Below are 25,010 nucleotides of genomic sequence, written 5' to 3' on the forward strand. Positions count from 1 at the left end.
TACGGAGTTTCATCTGAGTTGAGACTTGTTCTGTGTTGTTGCCTGTTGTATCCCCAGGATCCCCAATAGTGCCTTGCACATAATACGTGCTCAATAAATAGTACTGCTAACTAATGAATTATATTCTGTCATAGTGCTCAAGAGTGTAACTCAGAGTAAAATAATCTTTTTCTGGGCTTATCAAGCTTCCTTTTCTCCAAAAGAAACGTAAACGTATATCCGTTCGATAAATGCTTAACGCACGGAGGGTGCCTCAACCCGAGCAGGAGCTTCCCCTACCCAAGAGGTCGCAGTCCGTGCTCTCTTGAGTTTGCTGTCCAGCAGGAGAAACAGCCGAATCGGAAACTTCCCGAGGGAGAAAGAATCTGAGTGTTCACCTGGTGGCAGTCGAGGAACCAGCTAAGTAGAGGGTGGAAGCCTGTTCCCGGCTCATGCGAGTGCACAGGGAACCGTTTCAGTCCGCAAGCCCTGTGCGGGCAAGACCTTGTTTTACTAGCCCCAGACTTGCCCGCAGGCAATCACCCCATTACCTTCACAGCTATATGGGTGTATTAACCGAAAGGAGGAGCGGATCAGTGAGCAAGAGAAAGTCCAATCTCCACATTTCCAACTCTACGACCTTTGTTTAAGCCCACTGATTTCATAAAGCGAGGCGCTGCCTACGCGCTCAGGATGAGGTCTGTATACTCGCCTACCCTATCCCCAGCCCCAGCCCCACCAGTCGCACATATTTAACTTGGGGACCCACAGCGCAGCCCCACCGCCTCCTTCGTCAAGGTTTCCTCTGGCCCGCCTTTCCGAGAGCTACGGCAGGAACTACGTCACCGAGCTCCGAGGGCAGCAGCTCCGCAGCAACCTAGGCGCAGGGAAGGAACGGCGTAGCCGCTCCGGGATCTGCACAGTCGGCCCTTCCCGGCACCCCTCGGGGTCGCTCCTAGTCGGCTCCCCACAAGCCCTTGCGCGAGCATGGGCGGAGTCGACCTCTAGGGACGCTACCAACTGCAGAGTAGAGGGGGGATCTGGCCGAGCTCACTGAGAATGGAGGGGACAAGAGATGTGGAAATAGGGACTTTGAGGATAGAGCATAACAAATGATTTGTTATAAAGCAAAGAAGGGATTCCCGCGCCCCAGGGAGCTCGGCTTTCCCCTCGTGTGCGCCCTGGCCCGGCTCCATTCCCCCCTCCACTTGGTCCGTCCCACGGGGGGCGACCCCGTCATCACGTGCTCCTCCAGGTCCTCTGCAGGAGCGTGCAGCCTGCCTGGGGCACGCTGAACCATGGCAGCCCTGCTGAGACCCGCGCGGTGGCTGCTCGGGGCCTCGGCGGCCCCGCGCCTCCCGCTGTCCCTGCGCCTCTTGGCTGGCGGCCCGGGCCGGCTGTGTCCCGTCCCCCAGGTGGCGGCCGCTGGGGGCAGGCGGCCCGCGGGGTGAGTCCCGGACCCTTCCCCCCTGCCGGCGGCCGGGCCGGTGTCAGGCTCGCACGCTCCGGCTCCGCGCTGCTGCTGGCAGCTCAGGCCTGAGCCTCCCTCCCATGCTTCGGTCAATGCTTTGCCGGTGATTTTGGGGGTGACCAGGTTGAGCGTCTTGAGAAGGTCATGGTCGAGGGCATGGCTGGCTTCCGGCTTGGTGCTTGAGGTCGCCACCTGCCCTCCGGCTGCAGATGGCCCGGGAAGCTGAGGGGTTTGGGGGTGTGTGCTGCGGTGGGGCCAGGTGTTGTGCCGTTCCTTAGGCGTACCCTTCTTGGGTGCTGTCCCACACTGTTGATCAGTAACCTGCTAGGATGTGGTCTTAGGAAGCGTGGGGTTTTCTTTTCTCCCCCCACCCCGGGGGTGGGGTTTGAAGTTTTGAGTGACCCAGGGATCGTTTAGACCTTTGGATTACGGCCAGTTCGGGTTTCTGCCTGCGTTTCGTTGAATGGAGTTTTCCTTCAGTGTTATGGGTTGGACATTGTCTCAAAAGAGTAGGTTAAAGAACACATGCAAGGCACTGTGTTGGGATCTAGCTGGGTTTGCAAAAACAAGTTAAATGCCCAGTTAGTGTCAAGTATTTGTATGAATACATCCTTGTGGAATGAGATTATAAGGGAGGTAAGAGTGTTCATTTGATTAGTATTCTAATCACCAGAAAAAGGAAGATGAGTACTTCGGTTTTAGCACCAGAGAGAAACTGACAATTGAATGACCCACAGAAGAACGTTGAGGTCTAGCAAGAAGATTTAGGAACTTATCTGGAGTGGGAGACCCATGGACTGAGGGTGCTTCAATTCATTTGCACTGTGCCGTTGGACAAATCACTCAACATTCCAGGCCTTAGCTTCTTTAGGTACACAGGTGGGCACGGCTTAGAGGTGTCGAGCAGTTCATGAGATGCAGGGCTTGGCATGTAGGAACTGCTTTTCCTGCTGTAAGAGAAGTGATTTGGGGCTTGCCTGCGTTTGTGTGTTAGGCCTGAACAGTGAACCTTCAGCAGTCAGTGCCTTTGCTTTTACCACATCTCTTCATCCTTCATCCCCAGTCCCTTTTAGCCTGTGGGCTAAGCCCTCTTTGGGGTGTGTGTGTGTGCGCATATATCAGATATCCTGCACATCAGATATTTACATTATGGTTCATAACAGCAAAATTAAAGTTATGAAGTAGCAACTAAATAACTTCATGGTTGGGGGTCACCACAACATGAGGAACTGTGTTAAAGGGTCACAGCATCAGGAAGGTTGAGAACCACTGCTCTAGTCCTTAACTGAGGCCAGAGGCCAGTGTTGAAGTGCTGTTGATCTCTGTCATGTTTGGGAAACAGTGAACACATTTTAGCGGTAGGCTTTTGGTCTGGATGTTCAGCAGATCTGGGTCCCATTTCTTTTCTGCATAATGTTAGACCTCTTACTTGCTTCTCTGAATTGGGTAGTTAGTCGTGTCTGTAAGGGAGAGGTGCCAGATGTCTCTGCAGAGCTGATCTTTTGTCATTCAGGACCCAGGTGTCTGTAGAAGAAGCTTTGTCTTAACATGATTCAGAAAGTGACCTTGCAGACCAGCAAGGTGGCCTGTTGAAAAAAGGCACTTTCCCTGCAAGCCTGATGACCTCAGTTTGATCCCCAGGATCCGGGTCAAAGGCGAGAAAGGCTCCTGCAGCTTGTCCTCTGACCTCCACATGTATGCACACAGAAAAGAGAATGGGAGAGGTGACGTCACTGACTGAGCCGTGTCTGTGGCGTGACCCACCTGTGGCGTGACTTGTTCAGTGTCCGCGGTGGGAAGGAAGCTGCCGGAGCACAGCGCTCGGTTTGTTCACAAAGCTGTGTGTGTGTGTGTGTGTGTGTGTGTGTGTGTGTGTGTGCGCGCAGGTCTCAGTAGGCAGTAAAGTAGCATTTGTTTACTTTCCCTGGACTTTACACACTTTCCCCTGCAGTCTCCTGCCCGTCCCACAACGTCTTTTTGTTTTGTCTTTTGACCTCCCCCCCCCCCCAAGACAGGGTTTTTCTGGCTGTCCTGGAACTCATTTCTACACCAGTTTGGCCTTGAACTCAGAGACCCACCTGCCTCTGGCTCCCAATAAAGGCGTGTGCCGCCACCGCCTGGCTATCCCACAACTTCTAAACCTGCCTAGATGTTTTCCATTGAAAAACACAACCTTTTCTTAGGACTCTATTTATTAGAAGCTTCTTAGTCTCTTTCCTGCTCAGGGTCCCTTGTCTCCTTTGCTCATTTTTCATTTACTCTAATATTCTGTTCTCATACCTCTGCCTCGGGCTATCAATGTCTTACTACTTTTTTTTTTTTTTTTGAGACAGAATGTATGTAGCCCTGGCTGTCTTGGGACTTGTACCAGCTTGGCCTCAAACTCACAGAGAACCTCCTGCCTCTGCCTCCTGAGTGCTGAAATGAAAGGTGTGTACTTAAAAAAAAACACCAACTTTTTGTTTTGTGTGTTTGTGGGTGTGGTGCCTTCGGAGGCCAGAAGAGCATGTCAGATCCCCTGGAGTTGTAGTTAGATGCAGTTGAGCTGTCTGGCATGGGTATTGGGAACTTGGGTCCTCTGGAAAAGCAGGAAGCGTTCTGAACTGCTGAGCCACATTTCCAGCCCCATTTATTTATTTTTTTAAATCGTAAAGTCATGTTCCTGGAGGAATAACTAAATTACACAGAGAGAGAACACCAGAGCCTTCCTAACGGTCACCGAGAGAGCCGTTGGTATACCGCTAATACATCTTCCCAGTCATTTATGAGTATGTGGCTCTGTGTTGGCTTTACGTCACTTTGGCAGAAGACATCGTGATTACCAGATCTGTGTTCTGGGCCTGAATCTCTGGCATCTCCAGCTTTCCTTTCCTCCCGTGATGGCCTTTCCCGGTGCCAGGATGACCATGTCAGTTTCTTGCGTCTCAGGATTTTTTTACACCTACCTCCTTGCCGTGTTCCCCCCTGTTCATGTGTCAGACGCTCGTGTACTGGGGGGTTGCTGTTGTGTGTCAGACGCTCGTGTACTGGGGGTTTGCTGTCGTGTGTGTCAGACGCTCGTGTACTGGGGGTTTGCTGTCGTGTGTCAGACGCTCGTGTACTCGGGGGTTTGCTGTCGTGTGTCAGACACTCGTGTACTCGGGGGGTTGCTGTCATGTGTCAGACGCTCGTGTACTCAGGTTTGCTGTCGTGTGTCAGACGCTCGTGTACTGGGGGTTTGCTGTCGTGTGTCAGACGCTCGTGTACTCGGGTTTGCTGTTGTGTGTCAGACGCTCGTGTACTCGGGGTTTGCTGTCGTGTGTCAGACGCTCGTGTACTCGGGGTTTGCTGTCGTGTGTCAGACGCTCGTGTACTGGGGGGGGTTGGTGTCGTGTGTCAGACGCTCGTGTACTGGGAAGTTTTGCTGCTGGCAGCTCATATCTCCTCACTCTGCGCGTTCTCCTTGTAGATGACCCTTAGTTTTTAGTGGCTTTAGTCAGGTGGTTGCATTGTCTCCTGGACATGGGCTGTCATGGATCGCTCCCTCATGCTCAGCCACAGGTCCTTCAAACCCAACACATCTTGAGTGGAACTCAGCTTTTCTCCCAAGTCTGTGCTGTGAGTGTTGTTGTTTCTGTTACTTAGAAAGAACCCACACGTGTTTATTCTTGCTTCTCCCCCCCCACCCAACATTTCATTCTCTCCTTTCATCAACAACTGATAAAATGCTGGAGTTCTGCTTCATTTGGAATGGATACCCCATCTCTCCTGCCCCCGTCATCCTTTCTCTAGAGTTCCTGATAACCTTGACTGCGCCCCTTCAGGCTCACAGTTAAGCACTCTGGTGGCCCCTGCTGTTTTCAGGGTAAGGTCCTACCTGGTGCTTTCATGGATACTTTGGAAACGAGATGCCTCACCTTTTCTGTCTTTCCATGGCAGGCTGTCAAAACTACAGTGAGGGCTGTTTCCCTAGGAATCTTGTGAAAGTGCATAGTCTGATTATGGAGATCTGGTCAGGACTGAGAGGAAATGTCCTAACAAGCCTCCAGATAATAGAGGTGCTGTGGGGCTGAGTCAGGAGGGCCCTCTGGGCCGAGGTCATTGCCTTCTGCTTTTGAGTCTGATGCTCATTCTCGCACTGAGAAGTCCACGTCCTCTGAAGGCTTTTCAGCTGCTGCTTCCATGTGAGTTCCTTTGATGTCCTCTTCTGAGCTCCTGTAAGGGTGAGATGTTGCTCGTCCAGTTAGCAAGTGTGAGCACTGGATGCTGTTCCCTGCGCCACTGTAGACCTGTTGTTAGTTCTTAGAGGCAAGGACTTGATCTTACTGTTTGCCTCCCTCGATGTCTACTTTGCTCATGGAGTGGGTATCAGACATTTGTTGACTAAGTAAATCAAGGACCATCGTGCACTGAGAGAGGGATAGTATGAGATGAAGCTTAGGAGTCCTTAGTCTGTCCTGTGCTGTAGGGCCGCTGTGCTGTAGGGCCGCTCTGCATCGTGCCTTCCAGCTGTGCTGGCTGACTAAGGACTGGGCGTTATTGAGCAGAATTATTAGCATTGCTTGATCTGTTTTCAAAATCGAAGCACCCAGAAGTGTGCACCCCTGTGTATTCTTGGGTCTTGCCCTTCAGTGTACTTTTTAGTATTTGTCTCTTTTTTGAAGCAAATTCTTCTGGCCCTTACCTTCTCCATGAGGAGGATGAGGAGACTTTCTTTTCTCCTGTTCTTTCTGAAGCTGCTCGTATTTCTCCTGAGATTTTAAAGTAATCCTTGTGTGTTTTAGAGGAATGATAAATTGGAAGCTAAGTCTTTGTGAAAGTGGACCTAAATTGATAATTGTGGCCTAAAGGTGGAGATTGCCAGTCTCTATGAGAGTCGGCATAGAGACAGAAGAAAACTTTTCCTTTTCACCTGGCATTTTGGAAAGCTAAAGAGCCTAAATCCTTCGGGCCTCTGAAACCTAAGACTCAGCCCTGCTCTGTTTATAAGTTTGTGAAAGCCATGGCAGTCCCATTTATTGATGTTACGTGCTCATAAGATGATACGTGTTTCACAGAGAAGGGCAGCCAGGTTTGTTTCCGGGAAGGAGACCAACAGATCAAGTGTACATGCTCTTGCGTGCCTGTAGGTTTCTTTCTCAATCAATGTGTGTAGGTGATGTGCCACTGTGGGCTTTTGAGGTCAGAGGACAGCTTTCCGGAGCCAGTTCTCCTTCCATCATGTGGATCCAGGGACAGAACTCAAGTCAGACTTAGAGTCAAGTGCCTTTAGCCCCTGAACACCTCCCAGCCCAAGAGGACATGAACTGCGGATTCAGTGTTCGAAGGCTAAAGACATCCATGGACTTGGAAGCCACACTTTGATCTTATGCAGGCTGGTGAAATTTGGTACTACAAGTTGATGCCATACTAGCTCCATGATTGATTGTGGTAGGGTCTCGACCCAGAGGAGGATTTTGAATGTGATGGATCTTGACAAAATTTGTTTAGACTGTGAGAAGGAAGCCAGCATTGCCAGTTAGGAACAGTGTTGGTACTGCAGACTGGGCCCTAAACTAGCGGGGCAGAACTGAAAATCTTTCTTTCCTGGAGAGAGAACAGGAGGTTGGTGAGTGTTAGAACTTGGAAGAGTCGATTTGGAGACCAGGACAATCAAGGGTCATTAGTACAAACCCTGTTCCCGACTGACTCTTCGCATGCAGAGTACCACAGCTCATTCTCTGGGCTGATAATACAAGTAGGGAGATGGAAGCTTCTCAGGCTGTGCTTCTTGGTTCTGAGATAGTCTGGAATGTGTTTTAGATGCTGAAGGGGATGACTTATAGATAGAAAATTCATTTAAAAGATTGGGTTTTTATTAATGCGTATCTGTGTACGCACGTGAGGACAGGTGCCTGCACAGGCCAGAAGATGGTGTCAGGTGACCTGGGGTTGGAGTCACAAGTGGTTGTGAACCTTCTGACATGGGTGCTGGGATCCAAACATGGGGGTTCTGCAAGGTCGGTATGTGGCTGGGCTGTCTTTTAGGCTCCATAAAAATGTTTCTTAAAAAGCAATGGATGACATACAGTGTACATAATACATAGAAGACCTGGATGATATCTTTAGAGTCTAGTCCATGCATTCTAATTGTATAGACTCGGAAAAATACCTTGCTTCAATTCACACTCTAGGGCCAAGTCTGGCTCAGGCATTCTCCAGCACTTTCTGCCATAACTAAGATCAGGCAGACAGCTCTTTGGACTGGAGAACCTGGTACAGAGGGGAGAGCTAGACTGAAAAGAATTGCTGTTTCAGGACAGCAGCTGGAGCAGGTGGCCCTTCTGCCCTAAGATTCCTAGATTGTCATAAAGCATGAAACCATGTTGGGAGAGAGCTGAATTTGGCAAGGCTTTTGGAGTAATGCTTCAAAGAGAAAAATCATTACAACTTAATTTTACAAAAGGTTTAGAAAAATCCCAAATTTACTGAATGCTTTCCATAAGAGAGCTATTGCTTGGCAGGTGGTGGTGGTGGTGGCGCACACTTTTAATCCCAACACTTGGGAGGCAGAGGCAGGCGGATCTCTTGAGTTCCAGGCCAGTCTGGTCTACAAAGGGAGCTCCAGGACAGCCAGGGCTAGCTACACAGAGAACCCTGTCTTGAAAAACCAAGGGTAGGGGAGCTGTTACTTGTTGAGTATGGTTTTGTTAGGGTTAGAAGCTGCTTGCCTCCCCCGCCCCCCTTCACAAGGTAGACTTATGTGTGGTGCAGGGGGTCAGCCCAGGGTCTTCTTGGGGTTGGACCAGGGCTCTATCACTGAGCTGCATCTCCAGCTCTAGGCAGATGTTTTTATTCCAGTAGTGAGTCTCCCTGAATCATGCAGCTGTCACAGTGCAGCTTAGGTTTGAACAGGTCTTTGAAGGTGGTGAGTGGTGTTCAGATTTCATCTGTGGACTGAAGAGGGGCCATGCTTTAGGAGATGCTGTGGTTGATTACCTATGCTAAGCTTACTTGCCAGGTCCGTGAACTTTGCCTAAATGTGGAGCATTGTGTTCTGTCTGCAGATTTTTACTTGTTGTTGGACCCATTCTGAGTATTTGCTATTTAAATATTTAATATTTTTCTTTTTATTGGTCTTGGGTTTAAACTAACATTTAAAAAGCTGACATTAAACTGACATTTAAAAAAATTTTACCTTCTGTGTATGTATGGTGTTTTGCTTACATGTGTATTTGTTGACCATGTGCATATAGTGCCCATGGAAGCCAGAAGAGGGCATCAGATCCCCTGGAACTGGATTTATAGATGGTTGTTAGTACCAGGTGGGTGCTGGGGATTGAACTCTGGTCTAGAATAGCAGCTGGTTCACTTAACCACTATACTATCTCTCTAGCCCTTAAACTAACATTTTTATAACTTTATTTTGTCTTAAGCAAAAATGTTAATAAGAAAAGAGCTAAATTTGATAGTTACTATTTTTTTTTTTAATCATCAGAAAGTAAAACTTACTGAAATAGAAAATCCTTGCCTAAATGCAGTCTCAAAACCATCTTGCCTAGAAGTGTGTTGTAGACTGACTTCCTGGTCTCAGTTAATGCTCTTGTAAGGGAAACACTATTATTCTATCAGTTAAAAAATGTTTAGTTTTATGTGAGTATTTTCCCACATGTATATCTGTATACCACATGTGTGCCTGCTGCCCATGGAGGCCAGAAAGGGTGTCGGATCCCCTGGAACTGTTGTTGTAACTGGTTGTGAGCTGCCATGTGGGTGCTGGGAACAGAACCTGGGTCCTGGAAGAGCAGCCTGTACTCTTTAATCACTGAGCATCTCTCTTGTCCCGTCCTTTTAAGGTTTAGGCGGAGAGACTTCTTGGGCTGCTCTAAGAGTGTCTGAGACTGAGTAGTTTACAATTCGTGGTTTGGGAGGCTCCACATCATCTAGTTGTTCTTATCTGGGTTTACTTTTGACCACTTGGAAGTGCGGCTCCTGCATTGCAGCCGGGTGATGTCTTTGAGATGGACCACCCAAATGCAGATCTGAGTTCTCTCATCGCATCTTTAACTAGCCTTCTCTGTGATTTGGGGAACATTGGTCAGTTTTCTCACATGTAAGGTGGAGGCTATCATAATCATTTACTGTTACCTAGCATGCATTAAAAAGTAGCTATTAACAATATACTTTTTGTCCTATATGCCTATCCTCATCTTTAACCCTGATAGCTCCAAAGTGACTTTAAACCAAGTCATTAACCAGGGGAGAAGAGTTTGAAGAATGTGTGTGATCAGCTAGCTTAGTGCATATTCAGTGAAAAGGAAAGAGTAACACTTGAGTATCAAAAGAGTTGAAACAAAACCACCACAAGTATTTTAAAATCCTATGCTTAGAAAGTATGTGACCCAGGCTATGATTGGGCAGAAATTCTGAACGGATAGCTCACTAGAGAAAACAGAGACTTCACATAAGTATGAAAACTACCTAAGAGTTCCTAGTCATTAACAAATTGTAAATGAAGACACTGATGGGCTACCTCACCTGGAAGAGTGTCTACTTAAGCCCAAACACTGAAAACTAAATGCTCACAGTGATACAAAGAAACAGCTCCCATTGGCTGCTGGAGGAATGCACATTGCATAGCTCTTTGGAAAGCTAGTTTCATAGCCACTTACAAAATTAAAAGTAGACTTCACACTAAGTATTTACCCAAGTGAGCTCAGCTCTTATGTCCTCACAAAAATTATACACATATGTGTAGTAGTTTTATTCAAAATTGGCAAAGTCCAAGATAGCCTTCAATAGCTGAGTTAAAGTAAATTTACCCAGACTGTGAAATATTATACATCCATAAGATGAAATGGACCATTGTACTGTGGAAAGACTTGGAAGAACTTGAGATGTTTCTGGCAAGGTGAGAGAAGCCATTCTGAAATGGCCACATGTTACTGTGCAGTTGCCTGACACCTGGTAAAGACACTGGAGGAGTGTAGAATGACCTGCACTTGCTGAGATTAGAGCAAGTCCAGAGCAGTGATGAGGTGGGACACAGAGCCCAGTGACGTCATTCTCTAAGGTCCTGGAACAGTGGCACATACTGTATTTGTCTGTGTGGGCATCTATACACAGAGTGAGTATAACTGCCAATGTCAGCTGGAGTGTCTTAGGTAGGGCCCCTAGTGCCCCGGTGGAACACTGTGACCAAAAAGCAAGTTGGGGAAGAAAGGGGTTGTTTGGCTTACATTTCCACACCATAGTCCATCACTGAAGGAAGTCAGGACAGGAACTCAAACAGGGCAGGATCCTGAAAGTGGGAGCTGATGCAGAAGGCCATGGAGGGGTGCTACTTACTGGCTTGCTCAGCCTGCTTTCTTATAGAACCCAGGACCACCAGCCCAGGGATGATACCACCCACCATGGGCTGAGTCCACTAACTTCAGTCACTAATTAACTAATTAAGAAAATGCCCCACAGGCTTGCCTACAGCTGGATCTCATGGAGGCATTTTCTCGATTGAAGCTCCCTCCTCTCTTAAGACTCTCACTGTGCCAAGTTGACATAAAACTGGCTAGGACAGAGAGGTACCAGTTCACAGTGGTTAGTTTGTCATTCTTGCAAATGCAGGACACTGATGTGGCTTGTTGTTGGGGAAACTGGAGAGGGAGCTGTATGTGTGTGAGCTGTACTTTTCTGTATGCTTAAAAAAAGTTGTTTTAAAAAAATGGCACTGGCTTCAAGGTTTTCATCCAGTCCCCTGGATGATAAACACTCTGCCACACTATTATTGTTTAAAAATAAAAAGACAGCAACAAAATAAACGTTAATGGGGTTTACCAGAGGCTCAGGGTAAAGTGAGGTGTTTGACTTAAAACACGAAGAAGCTGTTATCAGTGATAGCTGCATGAGATGATAAGGTCACATCGCTTGAGGCATTAGAATTTGGAGGCAGGATGCTCCAGCTTGTGCAAGCCTGTTTGGTGGACTCCTAACTCGTGTTGACCCAGCTTGACCAACCATGGACATGTCCCCTCCTTTCTGTCACAGCATGCCCCTTGCTTGTGACCTTGCTTGTGCTCCTGTTCCTTCTAGGCATGTCAGAGTTGACATCAAAGTCAGTTCTGGTTGGAGTTAGGTCAGGGTAGAGCATTTGTTTTGCATGTGGGAGACCCTGGTTTAGTCACCAGCCTTGTAAAAGGAAATGAATGAAAAAAAAAAAACCAACAAATTCTGGGCTGTATTATTAATGTATGCTAGCATTTAAAGCTCCATTAAACGTGTGTGTGCATGCACGCGCGCGCGTCTCTTTTAGTAGTCACAGATTTGAGTTGTGTAGAAGTTAGCAAGTTCACTTCCACTGCTCAAAAGGTTAATTAATATGAATTATTACACATGTTATTCTGGGTTATTTAAACACTGCTGCTATCCTTACCTCACACTAGCAAGGGCATAGTTTTTGATGATTATTACAGTAAAATATAAATAAGACCTTTGATAAATAAGGAGAAACATGCATTTAGTTTGTGGATGATAACCTATCATTTAAGTGATTCTGCTCACCTAACCAGCAGCTGTCTACACAGTGCACATACATGTGCGCATACACACACACACACACACACACACACACACACACACACACACTCACACTCACACAGAGGATGTCAACACATTTAGTAGTATCCCTACTCCCCTACCATAGTTTCTGATTTATTTCTTTATATATGATGTCTAGGTGGTTGTGATTGGTCTCTGATCACCGTAGTATAATTTCTACTCCAGGACCAATTACAGACTCTCGTTTACATCACTGTGTGACAGAGCCTTTGATGACGGTTCACATACACAGTCAATTTGTGACTGGCTAATAACAGGAAAACAATGGCTTTTGGGGGGCTGGGCCCAAACCCGGGGCTTTTGTATGCCAGGTCCATGCTCCGTCCCCAGTTCTGCACTTAGCTCCTGTAGTTCTCTTCTTACACTCACCGCTGACACAGGGTACAGAAGGCCTCGATGCCAGAAAGTGGCCATCATCCTGAAGGCATTTTCTGAACTAATAGTTTTAGACGTGACGCTTAGTATAATTTAGTGCAACTAAAATTAAAGTGTTCAGAATAGATCCCCAAGAACTGAATATGTTGAAAGTGAGATATTTGAATTCAGAGAGAGCCTTTCAAAATTAAGGATTTAAGACAGTATTCTTTACATGTAAAGTTTATCTTTTAGGTCTGATAGTTGTAAATCAAGTACAGCATTTATTCATGTAGTATGAAATACCTCTGCACAGTTGAGAAGTTTAGTTGTATTAATATATTAAAGTTGTATAAATATATAAAATAAATAAAATATTAGTTATTAATATACTAAAGAGTTGCTTGTTCTGGGGGTGTCAGTAGCTTAGTTCGTACGGTGCTCATTAGCATGGGTCCCATCCCTGCACTGCATAACCCTTGGCACAGGCCTGGCATGCCAGCAGAGTGGAAAGCAAGAGCATCAGCAGTTCAGAGTCATTGTCGGTTCCATAGGAAGTTCAGGCCAGCCTGGACTAAATGAGACGCTGTCTCAAAAATGATTCTGTAGAAACACGTATTATTCTGATCTTAACTCATTTCTTATCTGACATCTTTAAAATTAATACTGCTTAAGCCCAGAATGCAGTTTTATTTTGGATGGTCCCCACTTTGAAGAGTTAGGTATACAGATAGTGTGTGGACAAATGCAAAGCTATGAGATTGAGATGCTTGCTTTACTTAGACAGATGGGAAATGACTTGGGCTTGAGTGATCCTGTAAAGGAAATGCGTAGTCTTAACTTCTCTCTCTCTAGGTTAAGTAACTGGTTTAAAATGTCAGTTCGTAATAAGCTCATGCCAGAACAAATCCTTGAAGGTAGTTGTAGAGTTTGTAACTGATTTAAAAATGTCAGTTTGTAATGAGCTCATGCCAGAACACATCCTTGAAGGTAGTTGTAGAGTTTGGAGTACACCTTGACCTTTCATTTACACAAACGAGAAGAGCTTGTTGCATGGGCTACTTAATTTTCCTTCAATAAGGAAATATAATTGTAGCTGCTTAGTTTGAAATGATTTCATGTTAGGTTATCAATACACTTAGAATCCACTGGAGTTTTACCGATTGTGCGTGCATGCGTGCGTGCGTGCGTGCGTGCGGAAAAACGAAAACTTTGATTTGTTGCCAGTTTATTTCTCTGAGTACTTCTGCTATTGCATTGCAATATTAGGTATTTAGTGACTGTCAGAACTTGGTATAAACTTCACACCAATGATGCCCTGACTAGATAGCAATTAGTTTATTGCTGATTGTACTTTATTTTACAGAGAGCAGCTGAGCCAAGCCAGGTTATATGCCATTGTTGCCGAAAAGAGGGATCTTCAAGAGGAGCCTGCTCCTGTGAGGAGGAGTCAGTTCGATTGGGCTCTGATGAGACTGGATAACTCTGTCCGAAGAACGGGCCGCATTACAAAGGGACTTCTGCAGAGAGTCTTTGAGAGCACGTGTCGCTCAGGTACTTGCGAGTTTCTCCTGAGTGTGTGGAAGCTCACTGTGGAGCATCATTTGATATGAAGTGTCCTGTGACTACCATCCTGCTGTCCTTCCAGTTCACCCAGGCAGAGTTTGGAGTTCATTTCAGAATCAGCAAATAAAAAGAGCCATTTGCTTCCCCTGGTCCTTAGAGTTGCTTTCAGTGGCAAACTGGAAGAAGGCACCAGGTTCTCCTGGGGTGAGCACAGTGAAGACTGATAGCCATTTCCCTTCTGTTCCATCAGCCTCTGAGCAGGCAGACCGCTTAGATCTGGGATAGTCTGACGGGAGCTGCAGGTCCTTCACTCCCAGGCTCTTCCTTCTCCTGCAAATACAAATGCAAACGTACTAGCCTGTACAATTTTGTGTGCATTTTAAGAAGGTTCTTCCAGAGCCTGTTTGTGGGCATCCGTTTCCTAGAGAGCAGTTTCCAGGGATAAGGTGTAACAAAGAGGTCCCGTGACAGTTAGTCATGGGCGTCTACCCAGCGTTGCTCACCCGTCAGCAGTTTTGGAACTTTCTTTGTGCTCCAGCCCTTTCCATCCTCTCCAGTCCTAGGCACACACAAGTGTGTTTTCTGTCCTTTAGTTACGTGCTCTGAATGTACTTACAGATGGAGTTACACAGTGCATGTTTATTTTTGTGTTGTCTTCAAGTCTGCTTTAAGGGACATGGAGATGAAGCTTCACTGTGACAATGTGAGTTCATTACGGTACTGAGAGGCGTAGCCTGTGAATTGCAGCAGGCACTGGTTAGGGATTAGAGTTCTCCTTGGATCCATCAATCTTACAGAGTAGTATGGAGGTTTCTTTCATAGCCTTGGATTTCATAAAGCAGCCTACGGCTACACATTTCAGTTGTGTTATTTAATAGTGGTGTGGATTGAGGTGTTTGCCCTCTCATCTTTGGTGAGCTGCGGAGGGTGGGGGTGGTTGTGGATCATTAATGGATATTTTTCTTGATACCTTTGAAAAGCCTGAAGATTTTCAAATAATTTATGAACTTCATTCAGATGAAGCTTTGATATTTGCCTCTGTTTACCTGTAATCTCTTAACTGTTTTTCTCTAGGTAGCCCAGGTGGTAATCAAGCCTTGCTCCTGCTGCGCAGCTGTGGTTCACTCTTGCCAGAGCTGACTCTTGCAGAAAGGACAGAGTTTGCTCATAAGATATGGGACAAACTTCAGAAATTAGGTATGATTGTTTTAGTGCATGACATGTGTAAAGGTGTAGGTAGTTTTTTGTTCCACTGAAAGTGTTCTTCACATCAGTATTATAATCTTATTTTATCATAGGACTTCTTGACTCAATACTGTTTTTGGCAATATGTCTGTTTGGTGAGTTATAGTGACATCTAGGGGCATTAAGAGTAAAATGGTTTTCCTTTCATGAATTAGAATCTTGGTAAGTGAAAAAATAGACATTTGGGCTGTCAATTATAACTCAACCTACAGTATTATAGTATTGTTAGAATTTAGGTAGAGATGTACTCATACATAAAAGGGTACTCTACTGTCTCTTATAATAGCAGGGACTGGACTCAATCCTAGTGCCTTTCACTGGGGATCAGGTCAATAAATTATGGCGAGTCTATGATAGAGTATCATGAATCTTCACATATTGGTGAAATAGACATAAAAATTACGAGGTTGAACAGTATACACAGTATACCATCATCCATAAGCAGTGAGTTTTCCTATGTATGTGTATCCACTATATTGAAATATTTCTGGTCTGGAAGGATGATAAACACTGATATAATTTTTACTCATACATTTGTTGATACTGACAGGGTTCTACCACGTTGCCCTGGCTACTGTGGAATTTGCTCACAGAGAATGCCTCCCTAGTGCTGGGATAAAAGGTGTGGGCCACCATGCTTGGCTAAGTGCCTTTTTTTAATACTTCAAAAATTTGAGGGGGCTGAAGAGATGGCTCGGTGGTTAAGAGCACTGGCTGCTCTTCCAGAGGTCCTGAGTTCCATTCCCAGCACAACCACATGGTGGCTCTCAATCACCTGTAATGCGACCCGATGCCCTCTTCGGGACTGCAGGGACACATATAGGCAGAACACTGTATACATAATATACAAATAAATCTAAAAAAAAAAAAAAATTAAAAAAAAATTGAACCAGCTGGGGCATGGTGGCACATGTCCTTACCCCCAGCACTCAGGAGACAGAGGTGGGCAGCATTCTATGAGTTTGAGACCAGTCCGGTCTACAGAGTGAGACTCTGTCTAAAAGTAAAAAATTAAAATGAAAAAAAATCCAAAATTAAAATTTTTGAACCATATAACATTTAATATTAAATAAATAATTTTAAAGACCACTTGATAATTCATATTCATTCCTGATTTTTAAAGTTCTTGAATAGTAGAAGGAAGTTTCTTCATCATGTTAATATCTAAAGCCAGCAATGTGTAGCAGCACTGTTGGCTTTTCGGTGGTAGTTGGTCTGTAGAGCCCTGGAAAGTCAGTTTAATGTAATCAGCTGCACATACTAAAGGAGAAACCTATAACTTTCCTAATTACAAAATCCTTAGGATCCAGTTAGGACAGTGACAGACACATAAGATGTCTGGACTGGCCTTCATTATATAGCTGTACAGAAAAGGTATAGAATAAAGAATGATCTTAACCTCACAGCTTTGAATTTATTTAAAAAATTAGAATATACTTATGTATATATTGGATTTCACAATGGGAAATGATTTTTAAGTATAAAAGCAGCAGAAAGGTAGTAATGAATGAAGTATAAAAATGAGAAGCTTTTAAAAAAATTTTTTTTGAGAATTTCACATGAGTACTGTCTTTGCATTATTCTCCCACCCTTTTCTTCCTCCAGCTCCTCCTTTGTATTATCATCCCCCTCAAATTCATAGCCGTTTTTTCTTTACCTATTGTCACACATATATAGGATTATGTAAGTACAATCTGCTGAGTCCATTTAATGGTGCTCATACATACATGCTTTTAGGACTGGATGCCTTTAATCACAGCACTGGAGAGGCAGAGGCGGGTCTAAACAAACAAACAACAAACAAAAAAAGGAGAACAGGGAGAGAGGATAATTTCTAGGGCTAGCATGGGCAAAGGTCTCATTTTCCAACACAGAACAGAATTCTGTGTGAGCTGTATAATTAAAAAACTTGCTAAAATGAGAGAAGTATTTGCAAAAACGACTGAAGTCTGAAATAGAAAACAGTCTTATCCCGTGGGAATGAAAATACTTGAAGTATATTGCTCTTGGTTGGCATTTTCCCAGGAAGCCCTAGGATTTGCCTGTTTGTGCCCCTCAAAGAGTAGGATGACAGTTATACCACCATGCCTGGTGTATTAGTTAATGTTCCTTTTGCTGTGATAAAATGCGTTGACAAAAGCAACTTTGATTTATTTTGGCTCACAGTTTCAGAGTAAAGTCCATCATTTCTGGGTAGTTAAGACAGCAGGATCCAGAGAGATCTGGTCACATTGTTTCCATAGTCAGCCTGTTGTACTTCTTTCTTTATACAGCCCAGTTCCCAGCCTAGGGAATGGTGCCACCTGCAGTGGGTGGATCCTCTACCTCAGTTAATCCAACTAAAGTAATTTCCTCACATGTATGCCTAAAGATTTGTCCTCAGGTGAAGAAGGTCTTTCCACCTCAGTTAACCTAATCAAAGGACTCTCTCACAGATGTCCGTCCAAAAGCTTGTCTCCCAGTGAGTGGAGGACTTACCAAGTTGACTATTGAGATTTACCATCATGCCTGGCTTTTTCCAGGGGTGCTGGAGAGCAGACCCAGGTCTTGTTTGTTTAGCAAAAATTTGACTGGGTGAACCATCTTTTCCACCTCTTAAGTTGATTGATTTTTTTTTTTTTTTTTAATGTGTTGCTGCTTCTAAAAAATACAGTTGAAGATATTCTGTGGTAACCTTGTTACATAGTCATGTTACAGGTGTGACTGACAGTTCCCAGTGAGGCCCTATTTCAAATGTTACAATACTGAAGACTCGAGACCCCTTGAGTGGTGATGCCTCTCATCAGCATTTGGACTACAGGGCAGAAGGATCACCACAGGGTTGTGCTTGCCTTGATCTAGATAGCAGATCCTAAAACGATCAGAGGATATGAACAAGACCCAAAACAACAGAAAAAGAGATTACCTTCAGTTCATGCTACTGAAATTGAAATCTCTTGTCATTTATGTGACTTTAGAGAATTGGAAGGAAAAATCTTCCTCGTCTGTAAAGTGGGAAAAATAAAAGTATTTGCCTGAAATCTGTGAAGAATAATAACCAAGTATTTATTTGTGGACCCCTTAGCATAGCTCCTGAAAATTAGTATTTTATATGTATGTAAAGATGAAAACAAGGAAGAATTTATTTAATATAACTGCTTAGAATCTTATAAACTGATCCCAGATAATGACCACTACTGTGCAACATACAATTAATTGACTAAGGATAAAAGATTTAATGGAAATTAAGTGCAACATGTTACTCATTCAAGCGTGCCCAATCTGCGACCTGAAGGTCACATGCACCAAGGCTAGCTTTGAGTGCAGCCCAAGGCATTTATAGGTGAGAGAATCCTACTGTACTGCCAACAATAATGTCATTTGTGGGTAGAGTCCTAACAGATGTGACCTTAGGTAGTATCCATAGGAAGAAGACAAGGACATTAGACTATGGGTAAATAATGCTAGTAGACTGGAAATGGTGTTCAGACTAAAGGAGGAACAGCTCCTTCAGGCAGAGGCTTTGGGTGACCTGGTAAAGATTAAGAAAAATTGCCAACAGTCCTACTTTATGAAGGACTTGTAGTCTCGGTTCATCTGCAGCATGGTAAGGACTGCTTCATACAGGAATGCCTCTGTCACCTTTAAATACAGAGGTATTCTCAGCCTGTTCTCACAGGAAGACAATACTGTTTCACAAGTGAGCAGTCATTAATATCTGCAGTTTGGTTGTACTAAGGATGTGATGGTAGAGGCTTTTCTAAACATCCGATTTCAATTTCATTTGTAGGTACCGTGTATGATGTCAGTCATTATAATGCGTTACTTAAAGTGTATCTTCAAAATGAACATAAATTCTCGCCTACTGATTTCCTGGCAAAGATGGAGGGGGCAAACGTCCAGCCAAATCGGGTAGGTAGCGGCTGTGTGGGTGCTGAGCGGCCACACCCACCTCTGCTGTTCCCCGGAAGTGTTGGTGTCCGAAATGTTAAGCTGCCCATTTCATTGGCAGGTGACATACCAGAGGTTGATTGCTGCCTACTGTGATGCTGGAGACATTGAAGGTGCCAGGTGTGGATTTCTTACAAATGTGGTTGTTTTTAGTTTCCTTTCCTTTGATTTATTTTGTGTTTCTGTGTATATGTGTGGGGGCATGAGTTTGGGAATCAAGAGGACAACTTGCAGGAGTTGGCTCTGTCTGTCATGGATTCTGGGGTTCAGTTCTAGAGGTTAAAGTCCAGTTGTTAGGCTTGGCCATAAGCTCCTTTACCCAACAAACTATCTCATCATCATCAAGTGTAGGTTTATACAAATAAATTTGCAAATTGTATAATCCTAAAATATATCTACTTTTTTGAAAATTTATCCTTTATAAAGGGAATTATTTTAGAAGTGTTTTGATATAGTAAATTTAGAATATGATTTTAAAAAATTGGCTGGATGGTGGTGGTGCATACCTGTAATCCCAGCACTCGGGAGGCAGAGGCAGGTGGATCTCTGTGAGTTCGAGGCCAGCCTAGTCTGCAGAGCGAGATCCAGGACAGGCTCCAAAGCTACAGAGAAAGAAACCCTGTCTCGGAACACCCACCACCACCACCACCACCACCACCACCACTCTCCCCCCCCCCGCCAAAAAAAATTGTTGTATAAAAGGGAAAGAAATAAAAGTTGCTTTCTTAATTAGAACCGAAGTATAGATTGTTTAGATGCAAAACTGTATTTACTTTTTTTAAAACAACTATTTTCTAAGGGAGCTTTCCTTAGCTATTTAAACTGCTCATTTGTAAAAGTAGGAATATTTTCTTTGCCCACTGATTCAGGTAAAATTCAACTGCAATGTTTCTCTGCCTATAAAAATATTATCGCCATTTTAACCTGGGAAATAAGGAGTAGGTTGAACTATGAAATCCATTTTTAACTCAATATATTGATTTTTTTTTTCCCCTCCCAAATGAGTCCTCATTTCCTCCTGCCCTCATGCTGGGATTGAACCTAGGGCCTCCCACACAGGTTAGGCAAGTCCTGTACCACTGAGCCACATACCTAGTAGTTCTACCAAGAGGATTCAAAACTGTTCACACCTCAAGGAATACAATTCCATGAGAAGGGGACTATTTTTCCTGTTTTTGTTTTGTTTTAAAACAAGGACATGTTATGCTAAACAAAAAGAACTTAGGGCCCAGTTCATAGACGAATTAGCAAGTGTCACTGATAAATTTCACTTCTCTTTTGTTGCAGCAAGATTCTTGGATTTATGAAAACAAAGGATCTTCCAATCACAGAGGCGGTGTTCAGTGCTCTTATTACAGGCCATGCAAGAGCTGGGTAATTTTCCTAGGCTTTGGTTTGTCAGCAAGGTTTCAGTCCTAGAAAATAACTGTAGAGGACTCACAGGACATATTTATCTATTCCTCCAACAAACAATCTGGTGTGAGGTGGAGCACACTGAAATTTGTTACACAAAATTTACAGTTACTCAGTGTTAAATTGGGCTTGATTGGAGGTGATTAAATTTTAAAGTTTGCTGATCTAGGAAGTATTTTTATTTTTCACAAGTGAGTAATCTACTCTGTTGTAAACCTGTGTCCCTGCACACCTAGTGTAAGAATGTGCCTTACTTAATTTTTATGCAGTTATTACATGGGGCGGTGAAGTCATCTGTAAACGTTTCAGATGCTTATGGTTTCTGTTATTTCAGAAATATATAATCAATTTAATGAGTAGTTGTCCTTTTTGGGTATAATTCCCAGTAGTGTTTAAAATTAATGATTTTAATAAGCTTATGCAATACTTTTTAGACTGAGTACTTATATTCAGCAATCTTAGGTTTTCTTTGAAATAATTTATAGAGATATGGAGAACGCAGAAAATATTCTCACAGTGATGAAAGAGGCTGGCATTGAACCTGGGCCAGACACGTATGTGGCCTTGTTGAACGCATATGCTGAGAAGGGTGACATTGACCATGTTAAGCAGGTATGGTTCATGCTGTGTAAGTCAGTATTGAAGTCATAGTGTGAACTTGTGCTACATTTTATGTGAAACAAAAATCATAGCTGTGTCTGTTTTAAAATGTCTTCTTATAAAGAGTAATGTTCAAAGAAAATTATTAGTTGGATACTTTGATGTTGATATGTGACAGTTACTGTTGGATTAGGATATTGAGTGTTGTTATTTTACTTAGCTTTAATACTTTTCATTTCCATTACTACAACCATCTTTAGATTCTGGAGAAAGTGGAGAAGTCAGATCATTATCTTATGGACCGTGATTTATTGCAAATTATTGCTACCTTTAGTAAGGCTGGATATCCTCAGTACGTCTCAGAAATTCTGGAAAAGATTTCCTATGAAAGAAGATATATTCCAGGTACTTAAAACTTTTTATCTACATGACTTTTGTGACTACCTGGATTACTATTTCTGGGTACAAAGATACTTCTGGTACAAAGGGTACTTCTTTTTTTTTTTTTTTTTTGGTTTTGTTTTGTTTTTTGTTTTTTGTTTTTCAAGACAGGGTTTCTCTGTGTAGCTTTGCGCCTTTCCTGGAACTCACTTGGTAGCCCAGGCTGGCCTTGAACTCACAGAGATCTGCCTGGCTCTGCCTCCCGAGTTCTGGGATTAAAGGCGTGCGCCACCACTGCCTGGCCAAAGGGTACTTCTTAACAGTGGGAAATAAACATAGGACTCATGGTCAGTACAGGAAGCTAAATATATGTTAGTTAACTGAGTGCTCCAGGATGTGGAATTAGGAAGTCTGGTACTCTTACATATGTAGATCTATCCTTTTGGCGTTTGCAGTTCTAAGTGTTTGGTTGTGCATATACCACAGGCTGTGTGTGTGTGTGTGTGTGTGTGTGTGTGTGTGTAGGTCAGAGAGGGCAACTCACAGGAGTCAGATCTTTCCTAGGGGTGGGACTCAGATCGATCATACAGCTTGACGGCAAGCGCCTTTATCTGCTGCACCATGTTGCTGGCCCTGTGTTTTCATTAGTATTGATTACAGTTTAAACAGATCGCTCTGTTTAGTAACAACAGATGTCTTTATTTTCTTCCCAGATGCAATGAACCTCATTTTGCTTTTAGTCACTGAAAAGTTGGAAGATACTGCACTCCAGATTTTATTGGCATTACCCGTGTCAAAGGAAGAGAGCGGAAATGTATTTGGCAGTTTCTTTTTGCGGCACTGCGTGACTGTGAATACGGTATTCTGCCTGTTTTCACTTTGTAGAGTGTGTAGTCGGTAGTGAAATGAGGTGCTTTAAAATGGCAACACTCGTGAGATGAGATAGGTTGTGAGCAACCGGAAACTTTTCCTGTTGAAGATTTCTGGGTAGAAAGGGAGAAATTAAGACTTTCATTGCCAAAGAGCTAAGACTGCATTTGCAGGCTGTCCAGCTGACTCGCTGTCTTTGCCCTCAGCCTGTGGAGAAGCTCATCGACTACTGTAAGAAGCTGAAGGAGGCCAAGCTGCACGAATCTTCTTTGCAGTTCACTCTCCATTGTGCTCTCCTGGCCAAAAACACCGGTACTGTATCCTTGCAGTTCAGACCAGCATCGCAGTTTCTCTGCCTGGCGCACTGACCTATTATGGGTTGTTTTTCAGCTTTGGCAAAAGCGGTGATGCAGGCTTTGAGGGAAGAAGGGCTTCCCATCCGAACGCACTATTTCTGGCCCTTGCTAGCTGGACATCAGAAGACGAAAAATGTTCAAGGTGAGCTTTGCCTTTTGTGGACTCATAATTGGTCAGAGTGATTGCAAGTAAACACACATCTGTTTGAATTCTTTAAAAGCACACTTATTTTTGAGAATTAGATCTCATGAGAAACTAGAATTGTGCTAAGAATACTAAAGTGGATACTTTTCACCATAATTTCATTTCTTAGTTCACCTCTTAAACAAATATTCAAACTTGTGAGTGTAGTGAAAACAGTTTGTCTAGCCGTAGTGAAGTTATGTATAATGGAGTTCATAAAACAGAGAGTGTGGCGTTTCCTCTGTGGGCCAGCCTGTTCTTCCCGAGCTCAGCTCTAGGAGTTGATTGTAAAGTAGTACTTGTGACCTGACAGCCTGCTGATTGAAGACACAAGTGCTCAGTCTTTCGGCTTCTTAAGTACATTGAAGCATTTAGCATACTTTTCCCGGTACACATGGGATGTCTATAGGATATGAATAAAATGGAACAAATATTAAATTTTAGAGCACAGTATCTAATTCTGTGGTTTGCATTACTGGTAATCAGAAAGAGTAGTCTCGTAAAAAGATGCTTTTAACAGAAGTACCTCCCCCTTGGGGAAACAAAAATGGTCTTTTTTCATTTTATCTCACAGTATAATGTGCTTCGGAATGAGATGCAGGGTTGTTAGTGTGACACTGGGTGACAAACAGAACGCACAAACAACAAAAAGTGCTTTTAGCAGACTTTCCCGTTGCAATTTTATTTTAAATATACGGTTGTCTTCTGGCTTAAAGGAAATAGGGAAACAAGTATTCCCTAATTGTTTCTGGTTATAAAAGTCTCTAAATCCTTTTTAGAAAAGTCTTTGTGAAAACAATATGAGTTGATTAACTCTTTGTGTATCCTCCAGTTCTGAAAGCATGAAGTCCCCTTTAGCCTAGTATTTCTGCAGTACAGAACATTCACAGCATCCCATCAAACTCTTGGGCATGTTTATCTTGACCCTGGTAGGAAAATACTTTTGGTGCCTTTTGAAATGTCCATGTATCAGGTAAGTTTCCTGGTTGCACCATTTTGTAATGTCAACCCTTTGAAGTGGCTGCTACATTAATAGTTAGTGAACCTAGAAGTCCAGGGCTCTTGTAGCTAGAGTGAGCTGATCTTGTAGAAGTTGGGCTTGTCTGCAGCTGCCTTTCCCTCCCATCTCAGAATGGAGACTTGGAGGATGCTTGTTGAAAGCTCACATTATATTATTGAGGGAACTGAGAGCCAAAGGGTTCAGGGACTGACCACAGATGCTGGCAGTATGTCAGGATCAAAAATGATTTCTGTCCTTTGTTATACTTTTTCCTGTCGCGGCCACTCAGTAACCCTTACATTGTTTTAGGAACATTCTTACTTGTCCTTTGTGGTGATTGATTGTGTAACCCTAATAAATTTGGCCTGAAGATCAGAGGACAGAACAAGCCACTAACTAGATTAAACATAGATGCCAGGCAGTGGTGGCATACACTTTTAACCCTAGCACTGGGGAGGCAGAGATCCGTCTGGATCTCTGTGAGTTCAAAGCCACCCTGGACTACATGAGATTGACTCAGTCTAGGAGAGAAACAGAGTCAGGCAGTGGTGGCACACACCTTTAATCCCAGCACTTGAGATTTCATGCCTTTGCTTGGGAAGCGCACACGCCTTTAGCCCCAGGAAGCGATGGCAGGGCAGAGAAAGGTGTATACAGTGTGAGCAGAAAGGAACTAAAGGCTTTTCAGCAGAAGCCTCCCTTTCAGCTAGAGGCTTTTTTGGCTGAGGAAGCTGATTTGGCTAGAGACCTATCGGCTGAGGCTTTTTCAGGCTGAGGAGTTGGTGAGGTGAGCGGTAGCCGTGGCTTGTTTCTTTGTCTCTGATCTTTCAGCATTTGCCTCAATATCTGACTCAGGGTTTTTTATTGAAAGACCTTTTAGAATTCAAGTTATAGTCCTTTGGAAATTAGACACGAGGTTTTACATTAAGGACATCATAAAATCAGGAACAAGATTTTTAAACCAGTCCACATTTTACTTGAAAAAATACAGAAGCAGCCTGTGCTTTATTGGAGGAACTGACTTGATAGTCCAGGAGAGTGTCATTTGTCCTTCAGCTTTTAAACACCATCTGTGCTCTTTAGACCTCTCCT

At 43.8% G+C, this 25,010-nt stretch overlaps 1 protein-coding gene across 1 annotated transcript in view; it reads left to right on the forward strand.

Annotated features, from left to right (window-relative positions):
• The first annotated feature begins 1,240 nt into the window (after positions 1 to 1,240).
• Positions 1,241 to 25,010, forward strand: part of Lrpprc (leucine rich pentatricopeptide repeat containing) — an 86,208-nt gene continuing 62,438 nt past the window's right edge. The window contains exons 1-11 of the mRNA XM_028892616.2: positions 1,241 to 1,426; positions 13,740 to 13,927; positions 15,014 to 15,136; positions 18,954 to 19,075; positions 19,176 to 19,234; positions 20,402 to 20,488; positions 21,013 to 21,139; positions 21,388 to 21,532; positions 22,222 to 22,367; positions 22,585 to 22,690; positions 22,769 to 22,876. Coding sequence (XP_028748449.1) covers positions 1,278 to 1,426; positions 13,740 to 13,927; positions 15,014 to 15,136; positions 18,954 to 19,075; positions 19,176 to 19,234; positions 20,402 to 20,488; positions 21,013 to 21,139; positions 21,388 to 21,532; positions 22,222 to 22,367; positions 22,585 to 22,690; positions 22,769 to 22,876 — 1,360 coding nt within the window. The 5' untranslated portion in view covers positions 1,241 to 1,277. The remainder of the gene's footprint in view (positions 1,427 to 13,739; positions 13,928 to 15,013; positions 15,137 to 18,953; positions 19,076 to 19,175; positions 19,235 to 20,401; positions 20,489 to 21,012; positions 21,140 to 21,387; positions 21,533 to 22,221; positions 22,368 to 22,584; positions 22,691 to 22,768; positions 22,877 to 25,010) is intronic.

This window comes from Peromyscus leucopus, chromosome 22, assembly GCF_004664715.2.
Source record: "Peromyscus leucopus breed LL Stock chromosome 22, UCI_PerLeu_2.1, whole genome shotgun sequence".
NCBI classification, from domain to species: domain Eukaryota; kingdom Metazoa; phylum Chordata; class Mammalia; order Rodentia; family Cricetidae; genus Peromyscus; species Peromyscus leucopus.